The sequence below is a fragment of the Calidris pugnax genome, unplaced genomic scaffold (genome assembly GCF_001431845.1).
Source record: "Calidris pugnax isolate Ruff unplaced genomic scaffold, ASM143184v1 scaffold262, whole genome shotgun sequence".
NCBI classification, from domain to species: domain Eukaryota; kingdom Metazoa; phylum Chordata; class Aves; order Charadriiformes; family Scolopacidae; genus Calidris; species Calidris pugnax.
Window position 1 is genome coordinate 1,114,201 of NW_015091043.1, and position 9,701 is coordinate 1,123,901.

General features: G+C 48.4%; 1 protein-coding gene across 5 annotated transcripts in view; it reads left to right on the forward strand.

The window, feature by feature from the left end:
• Positions 1–8,448, forward strand: part of KIAA0368 (KIAA0368 ortholog) — a 69,393-nt gene extending 60,945 nt beyond the window's left edge. For 3 of the 5 annotated variants that reach the window (XM_014956411.1, XM_014956414.1, XM_014956415.1), the window contains 7 exons: positions 845–888; positions 1,472–1,664; positions 2,269–2,413; positions 3,026–3,131; positions 3,294–3,382; positions 4,595–4,666; positions 5,467–8,448. In XM_014956411.1, the coding sequence (XP_014811897.1) occupies positions 845–888; positions 1,472–1,664; positions 2,269–2,413; positions 3,026–3,131; positions 3,294–3,382; positions 4,595–4,666; positions 5,467–5,606 (789 nt within the window). In that variant the 3' untranslated portion in view covers positions 5,607–8,448. The remainder of the gene's footprint in view (positions 1–844; positions 889–1,471; positions 1,665–2,268; positions 2,414–3,025; positions 3,132–3,293; positions 3,383–4,594; positions 4,667–5,466) is intronic. The other 2 variants (XM_014956412.1, XM_014956413.1) reach the window with 1 other exon arrangement.
• The last annotated feature ends 1,253 nt before the right edge of the window (positions 8,449–9,701 follow it).

Below are 9,701 nucleotides of genomic sequence, written 5' to 3' on the forward strand. Positions count from 1 at the left end.
AAAAAAAAAAAAAAAAAGAATACTCAGATCAGGATCAAAGGCACAGACAGGGTCCTCCTCAGACATCAGCCATTCCAGGAAGAGAGTTGACCCTTTGATCCCTCAGCTTTTATACTGAGCATGGTGCAGACGGGATGGAATACCCTGTTGGTCAGTTTTGGGTCCCCTGTCCTGTCCACTTCTCCCCACAGGTGTCACCCCTCTACATTTTTCTGCTTCTGACCCTCCAACAGGGCAAATAACACATTTACCTGACCTTGGCTGTTATAGCAATAAGTATAAGCAAGGGCCTCTCTGCACACCATTCCTTGGTATAATCAGGTCTTATCACTGTGAGAGTGAACAGTTTCTGAACAATATCCTGTTAATTTCAGAGTTTAGTTAGTTAGAAGAGGCCCAGCTAAAAAGGTACAGAAAATTAGTTCCGTTTTACCTCAAACCAGGACAGCCCTTTACAAAAAATGTCAGGAAAGATAAGTAGGTGGAGTTCAGGTTGCTTTAGGAGTTCAGTTCCCACTTAGACTTCTTTCACTGCACCCTATTCTAGCCTCGAGGGACACTAACTGGTGCTCTGAGGTGCTGCAGGGCCCCGTTCCACTGCTAGTTCAGTGCAGATGGAAAGCCTCCACAGCAGGAGTGGCAGAGGGGTTGGAACTTGATGATCTTTAAGGTCCCTTCCAAGTCTAACCATTCTATGATTCTGTGAGTGCTTCCCTGGGCTGCTGTCACAGGCATATTTCCCCACTACCCCTCACAGCAGAGTACAGAGGTTTCCCCTGCGCGGCAGGACCGTGCCATTTGGCTGTGGAGCACTTCTCAGTGGTGTCTGTTTTACTCCTTGCAGGAGGAGCTGTTGAAGGCCATTGCCAGTGTCGTCTCTGCATGCCAGTAAGTGTCTTGAAACAGGTGGTACTCCCAGGGCCTGGGATCTCAAACAGGAGGTTGTTCCACTGTCTTGTCACCTGTCTGGTGCTCAAAGGAGAGACTAGAAGGTTGTGAACACCATCCTGATTGCCCATCAGCATGTGAGAAGTCTGTCTCTGCTCCACTTGTCCATGTGTGGGTCACTGGTGAGAGCTGGGAGGGAGGGGCAAGTGATGCTTCAGAGGGAGCTGCAGAGGTAAACAGTTGATTTAGGGCAAACAAGAGGATGTTGAGAGGGCAGACTTGCTAGGAGGAAAGATAAGACTCAGGGGAAGGATAAACACCTGAAAGAGGAAAAAGAGAGGAAGAGATAGATGAAGAGTGAGGGGGGAAAGTGCGTGGGAAGCATATGGGGAAAGACTGGAAAGAAAAGCAGGGAGAACAGACAGGGTTGGAAGAAGAGCACCGTTCTGACTTCAGTTACAGCTGTTGGTAGGCAGCTGTGTCCTGTACCTGGACACAGGAGTTACTTCCTGCCTGTGGGAAAAGCGGTGTTTGGGAAGGGATTAACATGGGTCTGATAGATCTTGTGTGCCTTGTGTTTCAGTGCAGAGCTGCTGAAGTCAGTGCCTGGCCAGCCCACCGTCAGTGACATTGTCCAGGCTGTGCTGAAGGAGTGTCGGAAGGAGAACCTAAAGTATAAGATGGTCGCCCTGCGCTGTGCGGCTGGCGTGCTCCAGGCAACAAAGGAGGACCGCTTCCAGGAGCTGGCAGATATCGTCTTTCCCATGATAAAGAAGGTGACAGTTCAGCTTCTTGAGTTTTCCCCTCTTTCAAAGCAAAACACCCAAGGTGGTGACAATCCGTCTGATGCTGTTAAGCACACGCCAGACTTCTGCCCGGGCTGCTGGTGTGAGGAGAGCCCCACACTCAGCCAGGTCCTTGGTGGGGGCTGAACACCGGACCGCTGGTGAGCCCTGGGGGGTTGTACCTGTGGCTGCCCAAAAACTAAATTGAACCCAGCTGTTGTCTCGGCAGTCCTTCCTGTGGTGTCCAGCACTGCCCCCGTACAGCACTGAGAGTTAATTCCTGGCAGCAAGGCGCTCCTGGGAAGCTGCCTAGAGTGCTTCTGTCTAGTGTCTGCAGCGCTCCGCAGCTCGGCGAGTGGGACCCGTGTAGCGCAGGGAGATGTTTGGATGCGAGGCCACGGAGCCTGCTGTGCACGGCTGCAGGCTGCCGGGAGCACCGGGGCTACCGGTGGCCAAGGGGGCCTGTGCTCCGTCGGTAGGGAGGCACTGACTGGTGCGCACGGGCTGCGAGGGAAGACTGAATTGCCCTGAAGTGTGTGGCGAGCCTTGCCCTCATCCTTCTGTCCATCACACCTTCCCCCCATGGCCTCCGCAGAACTCTCTGGAGAGCATGGGCACGGGTTTACCAAAGCGTGACGAAGAGGACGAGGACATGAGGGAGAAGGAGGTGCAGATGGAGTCCCTGATCTGCGCCTTCGAGACCCTGGGCAAAGCCTGGCCGAGGAGCCCGGAGACGCAGCGTAAGTCAGCTAACGGTGCTCAGAGCCAACTTTCTCGGCTCAAACTGTTTCCTCTTAAAATGAAAAGAGGAGGAGGGAGGGACGGACGTGGAGATCTTGGGTGGAGTGGGGAGGCTTTTGAGGAGGTGCAGGATCTCGCTGCCTGCAGCCTGCAATATCTTCAAGTGAGAAAGCTGCCCCAACAGCTTTACTGCCGAGCAGCCCGTCCTTGGGGAAATTCCTTTGCTGTTGTCTTAAATTCACCTCACAAACTGCTCTGTGTTTGTGGAGGTATGCAGGACACCTGAGGTGGCTTGCCTCATCGAAAGCAGCCTCGTTCTGCTGCTCACATTTATGTTTGCATCAAAGCTGGTACAAGGTGGAGGAACTGGGTATATCTCAAAAAAACCCTTATTATTATCATTCCAGAACGTGTAATGCAGCTGTTTATCTTCCACTGTTTGTTAATGAGAGTGTTGGTGTGGTGAAGATTTTCAGGGTCACCTGTCACAGGATGTTGACTTGGTCATATGCAGTGACCAGCTCGATGTCACTTTTAGAGGAGCAGGAGGAACAGAGCAGGAAGTGTTTCCTTTCACCTTTCCCCCTGGTAACATCCCTGTTTTCCTGTAGGTTGCTATCGCCAAGAGTTTTGTAAGTTAATGTGTGACCGTCTGAAACTCAGCACGTGGAAAGTGCAGCTTGGAGTGCTACAAGCCATGAATGCCTACTTTCAAGGGTAATTCTCTCCTTTTTGCAATCCACTTCGATGATGTTTCTTTTCTTTGTTGCTTCAACTTGTTTGATGAAATTGAGGATGACACTGGCTTCTTGGAGGAAGTCAAGCAGCTCCCGTGTCCCTGGGACACAGGGCGCCTGATGGTGTTTTTGCATTTGACAGGCTAATGCTGTTTGATGAGGAACACTCAGACCCTGTGGCTTTGACAGAAATACTGTTGGAAACCTGTTCATCTATCACCCACTCTTTAGGTAAGTGGCCTTTTCCTGGTTTGTGGTCAACGATGAATTTCACGTTAATACATTCCTCCTCTGGGGGTTGGCTGGTAGAGGAAGTGCAGAATAAGCCTAAGCTGTCAGAGGTAACATTTTGCCTGCCCTTGCAATGTGCTGTGATAATTCTGGTTTTGCAGTAGCTGTTGAAGATGGTACTGTGCAGGGTGCTGTGCACAGAGAAGTGAATTCCTCTGGTGCAAGAGAGCTTTGAAAGGGGAGGAGGAGGAGGCAGATGCAAACTCCTGTGGGTGAGATCTGTCAGGAGTGCAAATTGGAAATGTAGTACGTTTCTCCATGCAGCAGATGGAGAATCCATCTAATCTAATGCAGAATCCAACCTAATCAAGCTATTACCAATTTAATGAAACACTTTCTTCTCCACTTCTTGGGTACATATGCTTTGGAGTGACCCCACATTTTCTCAGCCAGCCAAGGCATGAAGCTCCAAGGCTTTCGGGCAGTTTGTGCTCTCCCTGAGCAGAGTGCCCGTGGGGCTATAAATGCTATTTATGCGATGTTGACAGTCATGGGGCTGCTTATGACTTCAGTACTGGTGTTCCCACTTGTCCTGTGACTGTAATGGTGCCCCAAGTCTCCTCACACCTCACGTGGCTCGTTTCTGGTATGCCTCAGGCAGCACCTACTTTAGAGCTAACTACAAATCCAGAGACCCCTTTGGGGAAAGTTTCTTTTAACTCTCAATCCTCCTGGAATGAGACTTGAACATGATTTTAGCTCAGGAGACCACATAACTTTCTGTGACAAGCTTGTGCTTGGCAGCGTAGGGATTATGTATCCTCACTTGGTGCTGCTTGTTAAAATTTGGATGGTCTATGGCCATTACAGCTCACCAATAGAGCAGTCTGTCATGCACAGGTGCTGTGGTCACATTGCAGCTACACCAGCACTGTTCCCCTTCAATGTCCATGAGCAACGGTAGCGCCGTGGTCATAGCAGAGGCAATGCACAGGGCTTGGTCACCTTCTCAGCCTCCAAGTTGGTCACTTCCTGCCATTCAGTGTGTCTCATCGGGGTACACTGCAGACTGACAGCACAGACGGGCTCAGTGACCACCACAAAAGTGGTCTGGAGACCACGGTGGTGACTGCTGTTCATACAGTTAGTGTGCCTTTGGTTCTCAGTGTGGTTGTGGGTTTTGTTTGTTTGTTTGTTTTTTAAATCCTTTAGAAAACAAAAGCTACACCTCCATAAGAACAGAAGCTTTGTCCGTGGTACAACTGCTGCTCACCAAACTGCAAGGTGAGACTCTTTGCTTGCCACCCAGGAGAGCTGCTGTTGGGTAGAGAAGGCACCTGGCTGCATGTCCTGAAGCCCTGGAGGTGGCATGACCTTCTGCTTGTAGCATGGGGTGATTTTGGGGCAGTGGCAACTCGGGGGTCTGTGCTTGGTGACTGGGGACACTTGGAGAGGGCTTGAAGTAACTGTGGATAAACTCAAGGTCTGAAGTACTGATGGATACTCCTTGGGTGAGGAAGATGTCCCAGGGAGAGCACACAGGACTGGGTGTGTGGTCGGATGCTGCCTTACGTGCAGGCTCCATAGGGGGGAGCTCCTGTTTTTGCAGAAAAGTAGATTTACCCTTTTAATGTGAAGTTTAGTTCCTCATTGTCAATTTAGGATTTAAGCCTTGCAGAATTTACTTCAGAGAATGAGTCTACTTAGCCCTCGAGGTCTTACATGTCTGCAGTTGTTCTCTAGCATGTTTCCTTTGGATTCCTGTTATGCGCTTTGTGTTTCCTTTATTCTAGTAAAAATCGTCTTAAATTACTCGGAGCAGTTGTGAACTGGGAAACATTTGGTTTCTTCAGGCCAAGTTTCACATGTTTCAGGCTGAGACAGTCGAGCCTTCTCTAAAGGAGCAGGAGGCAGCACACGCACCTGAGTGTCCTCCTCAGGCAGTATGGACTGTGTGTGACACATTGAAGTGGTTGCTCTTTCAGCCTGTCAGGGGATGGAGATGGCCTCTTGCTTTTTTTTCTGGCATCCCGGTATTCATGCCCGGTGTCTGTCTGTCTGTCTGTCTGTCTTTACCTACACAGAGGCTCAGCAGTGGGGAAGCCTGACAGCGGAAAGCAGAGAGCACCTCATTCGTTCGCTGGCTACGATGGCGACAGACAGCAGACCCGAGCTGCAAGAGAAGGCATTTATATTGAAGAAAACACTTGAAAATCTTGACTAAGTTGTAAAACGTAAAACTACAAAGTGCCATGTAAAACAAAAACAAAAAAGTGCAGTGGTCTGAACACCAAGTGGGAAAATGAAGATTACTCTGTAGCATGCATCATTCCTGGCCAAAATAAAAAATGCCTTAAATTCTTTTCCCCTTTAATATTATTTTTACTCTTGAAAGCTGATGGTTAGTTGTTTTGTCAGTAAATACCTCTAACAATCTGCCCTAGAATGTTAATAAGCGTACAACATAAAAAATGCTGAGGGCAAGTTGCTTTTTAAATTTTTTTTCCTTTAAATCAGCAAAAGAATGTTACTCAGATCCCCCTTTGTCCTTCGAAGGAATTGTTGAAAAACCACCAGCACAGGAAGTGAAAAGCTGTTTGATTTTCACTTGTGCCATGGGTGGAGATCTTGTTACCTGGTGTGTAAACAGTAAATCCTCAGGACTGCAGCAGAGCTCGTGATTGTGACCTGCGCAGAGCGAAATGCTCCCCCTGATGAAGCCCGTGTAAACCTGTGGCTTCCCAGGGGCAGGGTTTCCTCTGACACCCACCTCTGTTCCTCCTGCTTGCTCCTCCCCTGCAGCCTCTTCTCTGTGAGTTTTGGAAGGCAGAGTACTGTTAACTTCGCTCCTTCCTCCCTCCTCCTCCTCCTCCTCTGACTTCAGCATGGATTGACCGAGGCTATGCCTCCCCCAGATAGCAACCTCGGCCTCCCAAACTTTAAACGAGAACTTGTTCTCCTCAAAGGATGCACAAGAGAGCACTTTACTGAGCTGTGTGTAACAAAGGTTAGTGCCCAGGTGGAACACTGCTCTTCTCAAAATTGTTTTGCATGGACACTCCTCAGCTGCAGGAAAAACAAAAAAAAAAAAAAGGAAGAAAAACAAAAAAAAAAGGAAAAACAATCTTTTCTAGATGATATGTTTTTGAAGAGTGTTCGAAGTTTGCAATGACACATTTTTTTAATAGTGGTAATGTTTTATTCCCTTCCTGTTCGTAACCCTGTTCTTGCTTTGGAAACCTGTAATGATTTAGAATTGTCAATATTTGTAAGAGACTGAAATCATCTGTCATTTCTCAGCAGCCCAAGTCATGCTGGTTTCTAGCAAATACTGTTTCATTTGCACTTGAGAAGAAAGATTATATCTGCATTAACGTGGAGTAAAAATTGCTGTATGATGATGTGGCCATGCTGCCTGTCTCCTGTTCTTGCCCTCCTCAGACAAAAGACGAACCTGAACCACTGTCGCAACAGACTTTTAATCGTGTTAAGTTAGCACTGCACCCTGACCTGACCAGTGCGTGTACAGCTTTTTGGGGATAAATGCTTTGCTGATGGTGAAATAAATAAAATCGTTGAGTGTGGGCAATACCACGTCCGTGGCTTTCGGCATAGGAAGGCTCTTTACTTTTCTTACAGCCCGCAGCTCCTTTCGGAGGCAGCCGGTGGGGGTACCCTCCTCCCCGTGCCCGGGGGTCAGCAGGACCTGCTTTGCCCTCAGGTGCCGTTTCCCACCCAGTCTTTTTTTCTGGTACTGTGACACCCTCCTGGCCTGACGCCCTCCCTCCCCTGGGGAGGCAGGAACACAGCTCCTGCTCACACACACACACACAGAGACACAACCCCCCACCTGTCAGCGGGACGCGGGCAGAGCTGTCCCAGCGCGGCCGCCGAGTAGCAGGAACCTCAGCGAGCACTACTGCACCGTACACTGCCACTGGTCAGCGGGCCACCCCCTGGTGCTGGGAGCTGGTGCTATCACCTTCTGAGTTACACCTTGTCGCAGGGAGCTGCTCTTTGTTTACCTGTAGTTTGACCTCTCGAGCACAGTGTACATTTCAAAGTTTTACCGGGCAAGTCACTTCGCAGTATCTTTGAAAACTTGCTTACCATGACACCATGACATGTAGCGTCATGAGTGCTCTTTTTTCTTTTTTCCCTCTTTTTCTTTTTTTTTTTTTTTGTTGTATTAGGTATTACCAGTGACGCTTTGCTGTAGCAGCTCATTGTCTGACTTGGGTTTTTTTTTATTTTTTTCATATTGGTGAGCGACAGTAACAGAAAAGCAAGAGCCTCCACGTCTCTGGCAATTTCTTCTCACTGTGGACTGGAGTATTCAGAGGCAATGCCTGGCATGGTCAGAGTGACCACGGGCAGAATTAACTGTAATTGTTGTCAATAGCAACCTGAATTTCTCTATTGGGGATTTACACTAGAGGGAAGAGCGTTATTCTAGGAACTCTACAAACAGCTGGGCGAAAAACTCCGGCCCAGAGTGTGAGGAAGGTTAGAGATGGTACAACACTTTCTGAATCACAAAGCAATATGTCTTTCTCGTGATTACAGAATAGATTCAGAGCTCCTCTCTAAAGCACGTGCCTATACACAAAACCTACCTGTACAAAAGCTAATTCAGTCAGAGGTTTGATTTCTACCCCCCTCGCATTTGTAAACTTGACAGGATTAAAAAAAAATAAATAAAATAGAATAATAGAATAAAATAAATAGATGTGGCCTTCCTAGAGTTTTTCCTCTAAAAGTGATTGCACTATGTAAAACACACTGTACTTTGCCCGGCGCGGGCATTTCTTGTGCTGCTGCAATGCTGTGTATACCTGGGGTGCTGCGCGCAGAGCTGGCGCCAGCACTCGCATCCTGACCTACGAGCTGTTGCTTACATGGATGTATATTGAGAAAAGTTTTCTAATGTTGCAAGATCTCCATCAAATTCACTGCAATCTGTACTGTCCGAGTATGTGAATGGTCTGACTGAAAGAAAACCCTCCTGCTTACCAAAAAGGTTAAAAAAAAAATTAAATAAAAGCTGCATGACCTGTTACTTCCAAGTGAGTGGTAGTGGTTTTTTCCCCCACACCGTATTTTACAGGACGGTCCAGAATCAAAGTGCACCTTCCTGTCCTGCCCCATCTGAGGGTGGCCGTGTCACAAACGACAGCGCCCATCTGGTAGGGACCGTGCCAGTTTGGTTTTTAAGCCAACAGCTTGGTCTCTTGCAACCAGACAGGGTTATGGGATGTAGATTATAAATGTGCATTTATATATAGAGTCATAGAATCATAGAATTGTCCAGGCCGGAAGGGACCTCCAAAGGTCATCTAGTGGGACCTCCCCACAGTCAGCAGGGACACCCCCACAGGTGTTCTTACAGGTCAGGCTGGTGTGGGAGATCAGTCTTTGGGGATGACAGAGGAGGAGATTGTGTACAGAGCTCTGTATTGCCATGGTCTGTCCATCCAGTGTCACCAAAAATGGCTGACGGAACAGCAGTCACAAGACCCAAAAAAGGGGGAGCTGTTCCTGATCCCCAGGCCCAAGCTGCCGGCCTGGCAGTGTTATGGAGGAGGTGCTGTCTTCCTAGATGGCGGAAGCCTGTGCTGCTGGACGGACTGAGGTAAGCTTTGCAGCTGCCCAGGATGATGGAGGAGGAAGGAGCTAGACATGGCCTAGGGTGGTGTTATGGTTTGAGAAAACCCATAACAATCTATATCGTCATTTAGACAATTATTCCATCACCCGATGACCCCTCCCCACCTGGAAAGGGGAATCGGGGAAGTCAAGGAAACACAAGTGTTGAAATATAAATAGATTTAATAGACTAAGACTATATAGTTGACAATAATACTAAAGAACCAGTATTAGTCCCGATACTGATATAAGATACAGGAATTCTGCTCAGCCAATTCCATCAGTAGAAGCCGTGCACTCCCAGCAGGGACAGCAAATGGCGGACACTGTGAAATGGCTTCAGGAGGAAGGGAAGGCCTCGGGGGTCCAGCACCGGGGCAAGGGGTTGTCTGGACCCACCACGTCAAGGGAGAGAGAGCTATGCAGCAAACTTTTCTAATTGATATTGAATGTGACCTTCATGGTATGACATAATCTTGTTGGCCAGCCTGGGTCAAATGCCCAGGCCTCGCTCCTCCTTGTCCCTGCACCTGGCAAGGCTTGAAAACACTAAGACCTTGAATCCCACAGAGCCAGGCTGGCTATAAAGTAAATATTTTCACAAATTCAGACCCTAGAGTCTTCTAGAAGTGCAATTTTCCCCAGCATTAGAAGAAAAGTTAGTCCTGTGTCT